Here is a 17358-nt window from a genome sequence, read left to right as displayed (position 1 = left end):
AGGAAGTGAACCAGACTCAAGAGAGGTGATGAGTTCAGATTTACACATATTTAAATTGAGCTGTTGATGGGACCACCAAGTTATGATTTTCAGTAGGCCGTTGCAAATGTGAAACTGAGACTTAAGATTTCAGGTGTTGGTGTGTTACCTGAGAGAGCTGTTATTTGAGGCCAGGAGATTGCCTCTGAAAAAAGTAATGATTTTAAAAATGCTGAGAAGAAGACTTTTGAGAAGGCCTTAATTTAGGGAGTGAGAGGAGAAAACCATGCCAGTGAAGCAGACAGAAAAGATTTACTTGGGTAAGAGGAGAGTGCACTGCCCTGGAGAGGAGTTTTAAAAATGGGACTATCTAAAGTGTCTAGTTCCGCAGGGAAGTCCATAAAACAAAAGGCTTCCTACTGACCGCTCAGAGGCAGCCCCATCAAAATACACAGTTTTGTCAATCAAGACAAAGTTTATACTTAAAAAAAATTTAACTTTTGTTTTAGATACAAAGGGTACATGTCTTGACTGTTTTAGAGAGCCATTTCTCCAAGCATGTATAAAGTACCTTTGAATTAATGGAATTAAGATGACAAGGAGTGAGACTCTATCAGGAGAATTAAATTGTGTGTAGGAATATTGATCATATACAGCCTACCAGGGCCTACTATTATCCTTATAGCTTCTGGGATTTCAATTCTTTATGAGCATAGAATGAGCCCAAGTCATATAAAATTGCAGTTTATGGGCCTCACTGTTACAATAGTTACCAGAGTATGTACTTTAAGCATATGTAGAATGTTTTATTCACGCTGGTTCTTTAGTTTAACATGACCATATATGTTTTCCCTTGAAATTTGGCTTTCTTTATTCTGAAGCAATAATGAATTTATTTCAGAACATGTTGCCTTTCAGCACATTAAAGGAATTTGCATGGATATATCACTCAAAGGCACCGGGATTGATTTTATTTTCCTGCTTGAATAATTTTAAAATATCTCTGTACTGTATCAGTTGTTCATAAGTAAGAGCCAGTTATTGAGAAGTTACAATCATGTTTATGATTGCTTTCTTTTATGATTTCTCTGATTTATAAACATCATGAGATAATGCAAATCCCTGGATTGCTAGATAAGATGGGTGAATCTGATCAATATATCTTTATTATATTCTTTTACATTTAGGTACTAAAGACCAGACTGGCTATAGGTAAAACTGGAGAGTATTCAGGGATTATTGATTGTGGCAAGAAGCTTCTAAAACAAGAAGGTGTCAGATCATTTTTCAAAGGTTATACTCCTAACTTGCTAGGCATTGTACCTTATGCAGGCATAGATCTTGCTGTTTATGAGGTGAGTTTATTCTTATAATATGACGTTATATGTTAGATTTGAAAATATGGCACAACAAGTTTTATTGTAGAAATATGGTTATAAATGACTTTTCATTAAAACAGCTTCTGACCAAGAGAGAATTGAATGGTTTTATCTTATTTTTCATTTTATATGTTACATATCTGGTATTCCAATAATACTTTTATTTGGTGTTTTTTGTGAATCAATTTTTGGTAATAATAATTTTAAGTTCTGATAAAACAGTGATTCTCAATCCTGGATGCATATCAGAATCACCTACATATGGATCTTTAAAAAATATGTTTTTGTTTTTTTTTTTTTTTTTTGAGATGGAGTCTTGCTCTGTCACCCAGGCTGGAGTGCAGTGGCGTGATCTCGGCTCACTGCAAGCTCTGCCTCCCAGGTTCACCCCATTCTCCTGTCTCAGCCTCCCGAGTAGCTGGGACTACAGGTGCCCACCACCTTGCCCGGCTAATGTTTTGCATTTTTAGTAGAGACGGGGTTTCACTGTGTTAGCCAGGATGGTCTTGATCTCCTGACCTTGTGATCCACCCGCCTTGGCCTCCTGAAGTGCTGGGATTACAGGCGTGAGCCACCGTGCCTGGCCAAAAAAATAGGATTCTTGGGCCACATCCTGAGATATTCTCATTTAATTATCCCGAGGAGACCGAGTGCGGTGGCTCAGGCATGTAATTCCAGCACTTCGGGAGGTTGAGGGGGTTGGATCCCTTGAGCCCAGGAGTTTGAGATCAGCCTTGGTAACACAGTGAAATCCCATCTTGACCAAAAATACAAAAATTGGCCAGTCTCATAACTTGGTCTCAAAATAAATAAATAGATTTAAAAATTTTTTAAAATTATCCTGAGGAGAGGCCTAGGATTCAGGTTTTTTAACTGCCCGGAAAAATCTGTTGTATAAGTAAGATTGTGAAAGTTGAGATATCATCACACAGTTGTAAAAATGAGAATGGAGGACAGGAGTAATTGCGGCCTGAGGAAGAAAGGCAGGATGGAGATAGGACAAAAAAGCTGATAGTGTAATGCATAGGCAAGATGCCAGCTTACTCCCCTTTCAGCTGATCATTTTATTTCTATGGCCATACATCTGTTTCAGGAAGCGCATCTTAGCAGTATATATACCATTTTGTCATAAGAACCAGGTGAAGGTGTGTGATTAGAGAATAAATTCATTCTCAACACAGGAAGGGCAGTTCTCTAGATATAAGCCCAGTGGTATTTTTGGCAAGTGGTGTCATCATCATGTGAAAGACAGATAACTTCCTTTAGCACTTTTAAAAGTACACTTATATTTTTGTAGGTGTTTAAAGTATTGAATATTACAGCATGCATTTATTTTCCTTTTTGTTTTCTTGCATCTATGATCCTATTACAATAAATTTGTTGCTGCTGTTTGTGTTGGGCTGTCGTCATCCTTTGATTTCTATGGTTCAGTATCTTCTGCTTTACACATTTGCCAGATGCCATTACACATTTCTCTTTGTATTGTTACATGACTGTAGTAAGTGCATACTGAGTAAAAACATTTCAAAATTTATTTTTTCAAAAGCATCAAATTACACATTTTGTAGTAATCACTGCAGTGCATAATGGTAAAGTTGCTGTCCTTTAATAAATGAACAGTTCTGGAAGCACTTACTGATGTTTTAAACTCAATATTTCTTAATTTCTTACAGTCACTTTTATTCAACGAAAAGAAAATAGGGACAGAGGACTCTTAAAAGTTGAGAAAATGTGATTTTGTTAACCTAGAGTGGATTGTGCAGTCTTCCTCTCTACAATAGTCTGTTGATCCCTGTGAGAATCTCCAGGTTTTTGTTTGAATATAATTACAAACCAAAGAACAAGCAAAGCAAACAAACAAACAAACAAAAAAACACCAAAACCCAAAACAAAACATAGGGGAACTCAAACTGAGGCAGTATGAATATGTTGGTTTGAAAACATTAGTGCAACCTGTCCCTGATAAGACTACAGGGATAGAGGCCGGGTGCGGTGGCTCACGCCTGTAATCCCAGCACTTTGGGAGGCCGAGGAAGGCGGATCACAAGGTCAGGAGATAGAGACCATCCTGGCTAACACGGTGAAACCCCGTCTCTACTAAAAATACAACAAATTTAGCCAGGTGTGGTGGCGGGCGCCTATAGTCCCAGCTACTCAGGAGGCTGAGGCAGGAGAAAGGCATGAACCCGGGAGGCAGAGCTCACAATGAGGTGAGATTGCACCACTGCACTCCAGCACTCCAGCCTGGGGGACAGAGCAAGACTCTGTCTCAAAAAAAAAAAAAAAAAAAAGACTACAGAGATAGCCCCCACCTTACTAAAACTTTATTCCACTTAGAGTTGCATAGTAGTAAGTTTTGTTTTCTATTGCATAGTAGTTGCGCAGTAATATATTTACTACTCTCTTCTCTGCCAGATTTTGAAGAATTATTGGCTAGAAAATTATTCAGGAAACTCTGTGAATCCTGGGATAATGATTTTGGTGGGATGTAGTACGTTGTCTAATACTTGCGGTCAGTTAGCCAGTTTCCCTGTGAACCTTATTAGAACTCACATGCAGGCTTCAGGTGAGTTTCTTTTCTTTAATGAATGAATAATAAGTTTAAAATTATGTTTTAAATGAGTATAAATTAATGACTTCAAAAATAAAACTGTAGAATTGATAAGCAAGAATCCCGAATTTATTATTTTACTGACTTTAGTCAGCTTTAGCTTTTTGTGCTTTTTAGATTTTATTTCCTCTCAAAGTATTGTTTGGAACTCTCCACATTTTCTTCAGTTACTAATGATCTCTTTAAGGAGTTTACAATTAGAAAGTACCATGCAGAACAATAGAAAAGATTATGCTTTTTTTCAAATAAACAGTTATTCCATATGATCATGTAATTTTACCTTAGTTCCACTATTATCATCATATTCTGCAACTGGAACTTAATACATTTGTGGAATGGAACTCAATTTTTTTTTCCAATTTACTTAAGGAAGAGATATTAAGAAAAGGGAGGATATCTGTATTGTTTGTCTCAGTAAAATGTTAGGAATTTAGTTTTTAAGAAAATATCTTTATCACTTTTCAAGAAGGAAAAAAAACCCCACACAATCCTATTGTTATCTTCTTGACTAAACTGTTTATAGTTCATGTGTTAAGTGATATTCTTTAACATTCTCTTTCTTCTTGTCTTTTTAGTTAGATTTTTGGTTTTGATTTATATTCTCCAGGTGGAATATCTCTCCATCCATCCCATCGCCCATCCTTTCCTCTCTCTATTTGTGTCAGATCCAATTCCAAATACTCCTTTGAGGTCCCTTATGAAAGACTTTCAAGTGTTGTTTAATAAAATTTTCTGTGATGATGGAAATATTTTATATTTGTGCTATTCAGTATGATAGTCACTATTCCCAAGTGAATACTTGGGATTGTTGCCAGCGCAACTGAGGCAATGAATTCTTAGTTTTATTTAATTTTAATTAATTTAAATATAAATAGCCACATGTATCCATTGGGTACCATATTGAACAGCACAAGACATTCTACAGGTAGGGAGAGAGGTATATTCTGAAGTAATTTCAATGTCTGTAAATTCTCATTTATCATTGGATTTTCTTTATAAATATTAAATATTGAATTATGCTTTTTTTTTTCCCAATTTATAGCCCTAGTGGAAAAAGGAAAAACAACTTCTATGATTCGGCTCATTCAAGAAATATATACCAAAGAAGGAAAACTGGGATTTTACAGGGGTTTCACCCCAAACATCATAAAGGTGCTTCCTGCAGTAGGCATTGGCTGTGTGGCCTATGAAAAAGTGAAGTCACTTTTTGGATTGACCTAGAAGTGATATATCAAATTGTTGTCATTGCCGTAATCACTTAATTGTAAGATAATACCTGGATTATAAAGAGATGTTATCTTGTCCTAAGAGGAAAGAAATGTCAGATAATTGTTAAAATATTTTTTCATTATTACAAAATATATAAATTAAATAATAATTTTTATAAAGTTCTCTAATAATTTAAAATCTTTAATAGCCAAAAAATACTATTTACATTTTCTACTACTCTCCCTTGAATCCTAACTTAAAATTTGTTCTTGATTTGATTTGAATACACCATAGAGTAACATAAAACATTTGGTCAGCAATAGGACTTTATCTTTGAAAACGTTTTTATATTTGAAAACTTATTTTAAAAAAGCTGAGCTTGAAAAAGCTTTATACACTAAAAGAAAAATCAGTGCATTTAAAATTGATGTTATAGCAAATAATTCGGAGTCTGTTTCTTTTACTTAAGCAAAATGGAAAATTAGTTTCTAATTCCTTCTATCACATTTTAGATGGAATAATGATAACATCTTTCTTACATCTCTGGGCGTTTTTATTTGTACATGTGAATACTGTTGGTTCATTTTGATTCTTGATATTGTCAGCTTATATAAGGAAGTTGGCATTGATAACAAATCCAACACTGGACAAATTTTATTTATCTTCTGGTTGAAAACATTCGAGTGGAAGAATTTTATATATTAAAACCATTATCTCATAGTTGTTGAAGCAATTCTTACTTCAACTTAAGAGTTGATTAAGTCAACCCTTTGATACCCTAAATATCTTCTCTTCACTTTTATTTAAAAAAATTATATTCTTTCCTGGGATTAAATAATTGTGTGGAGAGATGGTGGTAATGGGTTGATTGGACACTAACAGGCCTCAAATGAAGACGCCTGGCTCAACCGACTGAAGTCCAGGCTTTGATTTTTAGCCTTGATGGTCCAAAAGTTTGACCTTATTAATTTCCTTAAAATGATCAGTTTTTTGGTGCTAGATTAACAAAAATTGCTCACAGGATTGAGATATAGATCACAAAGCAAACCCATTAACATTCACAGTGGTGCTTAATACTTTCCATTAACCAGAGAACTTTCGTCCCTTCTCCAAGGCACACTGTTTCCTAGTGTCAAACTACCTTGGAAACCAAATAGTTACTAGGAAGAGTGATGTGGAATTAGAACAAAGAGAAGAAGATACTTTTGAGGAATATTTTACTTAGGCCCATCCCAGTTAAGGTGGGAAGAGTTGGGAAACTTGCATACAAGGGGAGAGGAGCTGAGAACTAAAGTAGGAGAGCGGAAAGAATTGTGAAACTTGAGCTAAATTAAGCCACAGATCAACAGAAGAGAGAAAGGCAAATCTCATGTGAACCCTGGGAATAGGTGTGTAAGAAATTTGACTAATGGCAGTAGTTGTACAGATAGACTTTTATAAAGCATTCCAAGGTTCATGAAACAACTTGAACAGTAACATGAAAATGGAGTTCATGGAACATCAGGAAGATTGCAAGTAACCTGGTCATTTGAAAATGTATAGTATATAGGAAGATATAGTGAGCTACAAGGCTACTGCCTTGTAGTAGGTTGGCAGGTTGGCAACAGGGGCTTTCTATTATATATGCTAATAACATTCTCTAGTGTAAAAAGATAATTTTGGCAATAGAATGAAACCATTGAAAGAAGAGATAGGGCCAAGTGTGGTGGCTCACACCTGTAGACCAAATGCTTTAAGAGGCTTAGATGGGAGGATCACATGAGGCTAGGAGTTCATGACCAGCCTGGCCAACAAAGTGAGACTCTGCCTCTGCAAAAGAAATATGAAAAATTAGCATGGTGGCACACGTGTGGAGTCCCAGCTACCTGGGAGGCTGAGGCAGGAGAATCACTTGAGCCCAATAGTTAGAGGCTGTAGCAAGCTATGATTGTGTCACTGCACTCTAGCCTGGGCAGCAGAGCAAGAATCCATCTAGTAAAAAAAAAAAAAAAAAAAAAAAAAAAAGGAGATAGTAGAGCCAAGGAGATCAATTCAGACATTATTACCATAGGTCTAGTTAGAATATGCTGGCTTCTAAGTAAAGACTTCTCTTTAGAGTAGGTAGAAGTCTAGACTTTTTGATTATTGTATCCGAGGTCAAAGTCTAATCTGTCTTTTTTAAAATTAGAAAATTAAAATTTATTTTATTAAGTGCCTAATATGTGCCAGGTACCCTTTCAAAGCACTTTTAAAGGTTCTCTTGCTTAATTCTATCAACTCTACTAGAAGGTTGAGATTATTATCCTGATTTTCAAATGAAGAAACTGAGTTCAGAGAGGTAAGTGCCCTAAGCAAATCTTCTAATATTTCCCACTTTATGAAGGATTGTGCTCATTTCTTACCTTCAGGGCCTTCATTTTGTATAAGAGCCTGCTGTCAGCCATAATCTTGGCTGTGACTTGGATATTTTGTAAAAAACTTAAAAAATGATGATTTAGCCCATGTCCTCAGTGTGTAGCCTCTCAGTACTCTTTTAGTCCAAGCCTGACTGATACTCTTCTTGCTCTTAAATACTGAGAATGCTTGAGAGATAACATTTATGTAAAAATGGTTATCACAATGTAACATGAACACTGAGACTTGAATCTAGAATGAATCATGAAGAAATACCAGCAGTTCTTTCTAAGCATCAGAGAAGAAAATAACTGGATAATATTTTAAGGACTGCGGTGTCAGGAGTTGAGTTTAACACAGAGGCACATTTCTGCATGGTTTCTCAGATAGCACAGTTTAAAGATCAGCCTCCCCAGTTACCTTGCAGGCCTGTGATACAAATTAGTAAAATTCTGTCTCATGGCCCCTGGGTTACTCTGTTTCACTCAGGCCCATCCCAATTAAGGTGGGAAGAGTTAGGAACCTTGTATACAAGGGAAGAGGACCTGAGACCTAAAGTAGGAGAGTGGAAAGAATTGTGGAACTTGAGCTACATTAACCCAGAAACCGCCAGAAGAGCATAGTAGAATGTTATAGGATATGATTAAGATTTTTGGCTGGGAATTAAATATAAAGAAGACCATAGCAGATGTCATCTGGGAGGTGGTTAGGATTAAGTGCCTATTGAAATTTTTGACTCCAAGAAATCTCTGCATCTCATCCAGAAAGATAAAAAACTCTCTGGACAAGTACAGAATCCTTTCAGGAATTTATTTGCAGTCCACAGAAGCAAAACAGTAATCCCTCAGATCTCTAGAGTGGTGTAGTAGAGTGCCCACTTGCCTAGTTTCAGGCAGAACCTGTGTTTCTGAAGGCACTGCTGAATGTTTTGATACTCCCACTCTGCTCAGACTGCATATTTAAAAGTTAGTTTATTAACCCATTTATTTTAGAGAAAGCAACTGAAAAAGTCATACTGTATTAGTCATAACATGCTAATGGAGGGTTATAAACCTTTGCAGAACTCAAAAAGCAACCATGAGTTCTTGTCGTAGTCTTTTTTTTTTTTTTTTTTTTTTTTTTTTTTTTTGCTGTTATAGCAGAATACCACAGACTGTGTTATTTATTTATTTATTTATTTATTTTTGAGATGGAGTCTCGCTCTGCCACCCAGGCTGGAGTGCAGTGGTATGATCTTGGCTCACTGTAACCTCCACCTCCCAGGTTCAAGAGATTCTCCTGTCTCAGCCTCCCCAGTAGCTGGGACTACAGGTGCATGCCACCACACCTGGCTAATTTTTGTATTTTTAGTAGAGACGGGGTTTCACCATATTGGCCAGGCTTGTCTCAAACTCCAGACCTTGTGATTTGCCCACCTTGGCCTCCCAAAGTGTTGGGATTACAGGCACGAGCCCCCACGCCCGGCCTTGTAATTTGTAAGAACAGAAATTTACTTGGCTTATGATTCTGAAGGCTGGGAAGTCCAAGGCTGAGGGACTGTCTCTGGTGAGGGTCGTCTTGCTATGTTATAACATGGCAAAGGCATCACACTGGTGGGTGAGAGAGAGGGAAAGAAGCAAGCCAAACACCCTCTTTTATAAGGACCTCTCTCCTGTGATAATGGCATTAATCCATTTATGAGGGCAGAGCCTCTCTCTCACCTTATATAAAAATAAACTCAAAATGGACAAAGACTTTAAGATGTGAAATGATAAAAATTATGGAAGACAACCTAGGAAAAAAACTTCTGGACATTGCTGTAGGCAAAAAATTCATGACTAAGACCCCAAAAGCAAATGCAATTAAAACAAAAATAAGTAAATGGGACCTAAATAAATAAATGGAACCTAATTAAACTAGAAAACTTCTGTGCAGCAAAGGGAATAATCAGCAGAGTAAACACACAACCTACAGAATGGGAGAAAATATTTGCAGATTATGCATCTGACAAAGGACTAATATCTAGCATCTACAAGGAACTCAAATCATCGAGAAAAAACAAATAATCCCATCAAAAAATGGGCAAATTATATGAATAGACATTTCTCAAAAGAAGATATACAAATAGCTAATAAACATATTAAAAATGTTCCAGATCACTAATTATCAGGGAAATGCAAATTAAAACCTCAATGAGATACCACCTTACTCCTGCAAGAATGGGCTTTATAAAAAGTCAAAAGACAATAGATGTTGGCATGGATGTGGTAAAAAGGGAACGCTTAGACACTGCTGGTGGGAATGTAAAGTAGTGCAACCTCAGTGGAAAACAGTATGGAGATTTCTTAAAGAGCTAAAAGGAGATCTATCATTTCATCCAGCAACCCCACTACTGGGTATCCACCCAAAGGAAAAGAAGTCCATTTATCAAAAAGACACCTGCATACGAATGTTCATTGCAGCACAATTCACAAAGTATGGAACCAACCTGAGTGCCCATCAACCAATGAATGGATAAAGAAAATATGGTATACATACACCATGGAATACTACTCAGCCATAAAATAAGAATGAAATAATGTCCTTTGCAAGAACTTGGATGGAGCTGGAGGCTATTATTCTAAGTGAAGTAACTCAGGAACTCGCAGAACCACAAGATAAGGGGTTGATAAATGAAGGCCTGGGGAGGTAGACAGTGGGAGGGAACAGTCCTGCTCCTGATGTGGAAAACCAAATACTGTATTTTCTCACTTATAAATGGGAGCTAAGGTATGGGTACACAAAGGCATACAGAGTGATTAATGGACTTTGGAGACTCAGATGGGGAAGGATGGGAGGGGTTGAGAGATAACAAACTACATATGGGGCACCATGTACATTTCTCAGGTGGTGGGTGCACAAAAATCTCAGACTTCACCAGTATACAGTTCATCCATGTAATCAGAAATTACTTGTACCCCAAAAGCTATTGAAATAAAAAATTATTAATAAAAATATATGCAGAAATGTTAGGTTACAATTTTCATATATCTGTAGCAGGTATTTTTGTGCAGGTAAGTTTTCAATGATAAAAAAGTTGGTGCTATTGTGTTTTTTTTCTCATAATACCTTAATTTAAATGCTGAGCATATTCCTTTTTGTTAATCAGAGAAGAATGAAATGGAAATTTCTGAATCAGAATTAAAAGTTTCAGTGGAGTAAGTGGGAGAAGGCAGGGTAGTTTTCCAAGCTTCATAGCTCAGGTTAACAGCTTAAAACAGCTGCCTTTGTATTGCCATATCTTGTCTGGTTCTCAGAACTCAGTCTCGCTTAGGAGCTGTGGGCTTCCACGGGCTTTTTTATGGGTTACTATGACTAAGAAACACAATAATCACCTTCCAAGATGATACACTCACTTTTAGAAGTATTAGATTGTGGGCACTTTGTGAATCTGCCCTCTCAGAGTTCTATCCCCCAGCATTTTCTGAGCATTCTTTCTGCCTTTCTCCACTGGTGTCGTATCCAATTTTCAACTTGTTCACAATAGTTTCTTCTCTATGTCAAGCCCTCTTCTGCAGTATATTTTGTGTAGAGTCTTAGATTTTCCACTCCTGGGCTGTCTGTTCTTCCCTAAGACATCTGTCACACCTCTTGTTCCTGTTTAATTTTTTTATGATTAAAACTATGGATTTAGCAGTCATCACAGATTCATGCATTTTCATTGCTAATAAAATATACCACAATCTGTTCATCCCCACACTCAATGGTGGGCCTTTGGGTTGTTTCAAGTTTGTGGGTGTTTCCAGTCTGCAGCACAATGTGGCTATGGTTGTTCTTGAAAGGTGTCCTGGGGCACAGGAGCACACCTGTCTCTGGGTTATAAAACAAGCAGTGGAATTCTAGGGTCATAGTAACCACAATACAAGCCTTTTTCAGGTAAAACATTTCTAAAGCAAAGTATGCAGATTATATAATGTACACGAACAAAGTAAAACAAATCAGTATACATGATTTGGAGTTAAATGTCAAAATTGTAATCACTATCTTTTCTGTGTACATCATCTCTGCTCCACTCATGCTGGATATTTTCCTAATTGTCATCTAGAATGACCTGGGACAGCTGGATTCAGATTCAGCAGAGAGACTCCACCCCTCCATGAGGAGGCCTGGTTTGCACTTCCATTTCATTTTGGAGATTCTTGTACTGTAGACTACGCAGAACCACAAGATAAGGGGTTGATAAATGAAGGCCTGGGGAGGTGGGCAGTGGGAGGGAACAGTCCTGCTCCTGATGTGGAACTTCACAGCCTAAGCCTGGAAAGACCTGGTATCAGGGAACAAGGAGGAGGGGTGAGAGGCTATTTTAGGGGGAAGTACGGACAATGGAGGATGAGAGACCAGGGCAGGACATGTGGGCACAGAATAGGATACAGAGGAAGAGGCAGCCATTCTGGGGCCAGGGAAGAGAATCATATTACTCAGCTCTCCCTCCTCCCTCTCCTCAGCTCTCCTCGTATTTCTCCCATATTGTGTCTGCTCATTCTGTTCCCCTTTCTTCTGCATCCCGGGAGGACACACAGGGCCTGCTATGGACTGAAAGTTTGTGTCTTTCTCTATTAGTTCATTTTCATACTGCTATAAAGAACTGCCCAAGACTGGGTAATTTATAAAGGAAAGAGGTTTAATTGACTCACAGTTCAGCATGGCTGGGGAGGCCTCTGGAAACTTACAATCAAGGCAGAAGATGAAGGGGAAGCAATGCACCTTCTTCACAAGGTGTCAGGAAGGAGAAGTGCTAAGCCAATGGGGAAGAGCCCCTTATAAAACCATCAGATCTCATGAGAACTGACTATCATGAGAACAGCATAAGGGAAACTGCCCCCATGATTCAACTGCCTCTACCTGGTCTCTCCCTTGACACCTGGGGATTATGGGGATTACAATTCAAGATGAGATTTGGGTGGGGACACAAAGCCTAACCATATCACTCCCCCACATACTTATATCGAAATCTTTACCCCAAAGGTAATGGTATTAGGAAGTAGGAGCTTTTGGGAGTTATAGATTATAAAAACAGTCCTCATAGATGCGATTAGGGTCCTCATAAAACAGGCCCCAGAGAGCTGCCTTGTGCCTTGTATCGTAAGAGAGAGGTGACATCTGTGATTTAGGAAAAGACCCTCCCTGGACACCAAATTGGCCAGTGCCTCCATCGTGTTCTTTCCAGATGCTAGAACTGAGAACAATTAATTTCTACTGTTTATAAATTGCTGAGTTCATGGTGTTTTGTGGTTTCAGCCTGGATCAGCTAAGACTGGGGGTCATAGGACCCCACATAGTAGGCTCAAACAGTAATGTTTTCATTTATTCTAAAATCAGAAGAAAAATCATGTTGTTTTGGATTAAAGAAAATCTTTTAACATACAGTCATAATACATTCTCTTTATAACAGCACAATGGGATATATATCTTACTCTTTGATAGATGGAGGGGCCCAACAAGGCAAAAGTATTAATATCTAGTGTTTTGGAACATCATAATGTGAATTGGATACTATAAAAGTCTTATTTGTAGTGAAAGTAAAGATATACTCAAAAACTCAAACACAAGAGAATGAGTCAAACTTTTTAACCTTTGTCCTTAGCGGCACCTAACTAGAAGCTTTCTTTTTCCAGGGAAGGGGTCCTACCTGGAGAGCCCAGAGTAGGTTTCTTTCAGCTCTTGCAGTTCAGCCTAAGTTTGTTTCTTTCAGGTCTTGCACTTCAGCCTAAGTTTATTTCTTCTTCTTTCCGTGTTGGAGGTTCTGAGCTCAGATGAAGAAGGTTTTCCTGAAGATTGCAGATACTGCCTCCTGTTTTAGGAGAAATGAGGAAGAGCTGCATTATGCATCTTATCAATGACGCAACTCTCTCCCAATCCACACAGATGAGCTGAAGTGAAATAATGATTTAAAGAGGTCAGATGATCAAAGATGATCCCAGTAGGACATGGCAGCAGTAGGGCAGCTCCTAAATGAAATGAATCAGCCCCACTACCAGACAACTATTTCCTCAGCTCTATGGGCCCTGGAAATTGCTGTGAGTGGGAACAGTCCTACCCACAGAAGAAGAGAAACAGCCATCAGAAGGAAGTATAGGATCCCAAAAGTAAGCGAGAAGAAAAACAGCAAATTTATTGAAAACAAAGGTGTTCTAAAATTATGCTGTGTTTGCTATCTTACCTTTGAGATAAAGTGTCTCAAGGTAACTCTCATCTGTCATGTACCTTCATAAGATCCCCCATAACCTCAGAATTTTTGACCACAAAGAATAAGCCTCAATATTGTAGAGCTCAAAGCTGCATTTTTCCCCTGGTTTTGTTTGTCTTTTTTTTTTTTTTAATTACATAGTTAAATCACCCATTCTCTAGGAAAAAAATGAGATGACATATTGAAAACTATGAAAGTTGGTCAACTCCACTGGTCTGAAGAGAAACAGGAGTCTATTTATGCACTTAGAAAAGCTGTACATATGTGTCTGCCTCTAGGATCATGTAATAAAAAAAGTTAGCCACGCATGGTGGTGCATGCCTGTAGTCTCAGCTACTAGGGAGGCTGAGGCAGAAGAATTGCTTGAACCCGGGAGGCAGAGGTTGCAGTGAGCCAAGATCACGCCATTGCACTCCAGCCTGGGTGACAGAGCAAGACTCTGTCCCCCCTACTCCCGCCCCCCAAAAAAGAAAACTGTCTTTTAAAGAGAGCAAGACTTTATATCATCTAGAAATCACACACAATAAAATTGGATAATTTAGCTCTATGAAAACAAGTTTAGCTCTATGTTATCCAAAATTGCATAATATTAGTTCTCTAAAACCCAACTGTCATACAGTTTTCATCAGGTAACATTGGTCAGTGAGAATTTCCTGTGGTTATCCTGGGAATGACCTGCAAAAAATGCTATTGACAAATAGCATATCTCTTTAATATACCTTGAATAATTTTTTCAAAGATCAAAGGAAGATCTGCTCACATAGATGAGAAAAAACCAGTGAAGAACTCTGGCGACTCTAAAAGCCAGAGTTTCTTCTTACCTCCAAGCATCCATACTAGCTCATCAGCAGTGGTCCTTAACCAGACTGAAATAACTGAAATGATAGACATATGATTGGAATTTGGAAGACAAGGAATCTCATCAAGATGCAACAGAAGGTTGAATCACAATCCAAGGAAACCAGTAAAACAGTTGAAGAGTTGAAAGATGAAACAGTCATTTTAAAAGAGAACCAAACTGAACTTATGGAAATGAAAAATTCAATACAGGAATTTCAGAATACAATTGGAAGCATTGATAACAGAATAGACCAAGCTGGGGAAAGAATCTCAGAGCTCAAAGAACATTGCTTCAAATGAATACAGTCACACAAAAGTAAAAATATAAGAATTTTTAAAATGAACAAAATTCCTGAGAAATATGGAATTCTGTAAGGAAACTAAACCAACATACAACTCATTGGCATTCCTGAAAAAATTGGAGAGAGAGCAAGAAACCTGGAAAATATATTTGAGGATATTGTCTACAAACATTTCCCCCAGGTTCTCTAGAGAACTCGACATGCAAATTCAGGAAATTCAGATAACCCCTGTGAAATACTATACATGATGACCTTCCCAAAGACACATAATCATCAGATTCTACAACGTTAATGTAAAATAAAAAAATCTTAAAAGCAACTGGAGAGAAGTTTTGGGTCATGTACAAAGCGGGGACTCCTCAGGCTAACAGTGGATCTTTCAGGAGAAACCTTGCAAGCCAGAAGAAATTTGGGGGTCTATATTCAACATGCTTTAGGAAAGAAATTCCAGTTAATAATTTCATATTCATCCAAAGTAAGCTTCACAGTGAAGGAGAAGTAAAAACCTTTTCAGACATGAAAATGTTAAGGAAATTCATTACCACTAGACCTGCATTACAAGATGTCTTTTGGGAAGTGTTAAACGTGGAAGCAAACACATGTTACTTGCCACCACAAAAACACGCTTAAGTACATAGCCCACTGACACTATAAAGCAACTATATAATGAAGTCTACATGATAGCCAGCTAACAACATGATGACAGGACCAAATCCTCACCTATCGATACTATCCTTGAATGTAAATGGACTAAATGCCCCACTTAAAAGACACAGTGTGGCAAGTTGAATATAAAGAAGACTCAACTGTATGCTGTCTTCAAGAGAACCATCTCATATGCAGTGACACTGATAGGCTCAAAGTAAAGAGATGGAAGACAATCTATCAAGCAAAGAGGAGAAAAAATAGGGCTTGTAATTCTTATTTCAGGCAAAACAGATTTTAAACCAATAATGATCTAAAAGGACAAAGAAGGGCATTACACCATGATAAAGGCTTCAATTCAACAAGAAGACTTAACTATCATGAAAATACATGCACCCAGCAGTGGAGAACCCAGATTCATAAAACAAGATCTATAAGGAACTTAACAAGCAAAAAACCAACAACCCCATTAAAAACTGGGCAAACAAGGTGAACAAATACTTCCCAAAAGAAGACATATATGTAGCCCACAAGCATATGAAAAAAATTCTTAACATCAGTAATCATCAAAGAAATGCAAATCAAATCCACAATGAGTTACCATCTCATACCAGTCAGAATGGCAAATATTAAAAGTCAGAAAATAACAAATGTTGGCGAGATTGCAGAGAAAATTGAATACTTATACACTGCTAGTAGGAATATAACTTAGTTCAGCCACTGTGTAAATTAGTTTGGAGATTTCTCCAGCAACTTAAAATAGAACTACCATTCAAACCAGCAATCTCATCACTGGGTGTATACTCATAGTAATATAAATTATTTTACCAAAAAGACAAACGCAGTCAAATGTTCATCACAGCATTATTCACAATAGCAGGAAATGGAATCAGCCTAGATGCCCATCAGTGGTGGCCTGGGTAAAGAAAATGTGATACATATACACCATGGACTACTATGCAGCCATAACATACTGTGCCGTTTTTTAAAGGCATAAACATATCCTTTGCGGCAACATAAATGAAGGTCCTAAGCAAATCAATGCAGGAACAGGAAACCAAATACCACACATTCTCTCTTATAAGTGGGAGCTAAACATTGAGTACACGTGGAAACAAAGGAAAATATAGACCAGAGTCTACTTGAGAGTGGAGGGTAGGAGGGAGGTGGAGGGTGGGGGTAGAAAAAATACCTATCAAATACTATTCTCACTAATTAGGTGACAAAAACATTTGTATACCAAACCACAGTGACACACAATTTACTCATGTAACAAACCTGCACATGTACTGCCTGAACCGAAAATAAAAGTTGAAAAGGAAACATAAAATTTGAACCCATGTGACGTATTTTTTCTCTAAATTGAAAACTCTGTACAAAACTAATGTTGCTACTGTCTTCCATCATGCATCAGATGAAACACATGCACACATATATCCGTGTGTGTATATATGTATATATGTGTGTACATATGGTGTATATGTATATATAATTTTGCATAATGTTGATTTGGAAAAGTAAAGGTGACTCAAGAGAAGATATATTGTCTATTAAAAATAAGTCCACATAAGAAAAAGACTAAGCCATAACATGTAGTGATGAATGATCAAAGGAATGTTAAAATTTTACTTTATTTTTTAATCAGTTCCCCTTAATCACTCTTAAATTTTAGCATAATCAGCAATGGAAGATCCTTAGAACTTTTGAGAAGTAATACATAACAAATATTAACAACAAAATACAAAAATGAAGAAGAGAATTAAATAATGCAGTGACTACATAAAATAAAACCATTAGTCTAATGCTGTGTTTTTC

At 37.3% G+C, this 17358-nt stretch overlaps 1 protein-coding gene across 7 annotated transcripts in view; it reads left to right on the top strand.

Moving 5' to 3' along the window:
• LOC102141746 (mitochondrial adenyl nucleotide antiporter SLC25A24-like) overlaps positions 1 to 16873 on the top strand; it is an 80999-nt gene extending 64126 nt beyond the window's left edge. For 5 of the 7 annotated variants that reach the window (XM_074000388.1, XM_005542536.5, XM_005542535.5 and 2 more), the window contains 3 exons: positions 1167 to 1334; positions 3774 to 3924; positions 5012 to 16873. In XM_074000388.1, coding sequence (XP_073856489.1) covers positions 1167 to 1334; positions 3774 to 3924; positions 5012 to 5190 — 498 coding nt within the window. In that variant the 3' untranslated portion in view covers positions 5191 to 16873. The remainder of the gene's footprint in view (positions 1 to 1166; positions 1335 to 3773; positions 3925 to 5011) is intronic. The other 2 variants (XM_074000396.1, XM_074000390.1) reach the window with 1 other exon arrangement.
• The last annotated feature ends 485 nt before the right edge of the window (positions 16874 to 17358 follow it).

Source organism: Macaca fascicularis, chromosome 1 (genome assembly GCF_037993035.2).
Source record: "Macaca fascicularis isolate 582-1 chromosome 1, T2T-MFA8v1.1".
Classification (NCBI taxonomy): Eukaryota; Metazoa; Chordata; class Mammalia; order Primates; family Cercopithecidae; genus Macaca; species Macaca fascicularis.
The sequence above is the reverse complement of the archived record's forward strand: the minus strand, read 5'-3'. Positions and strand labels throughout refer to the sequence as shown.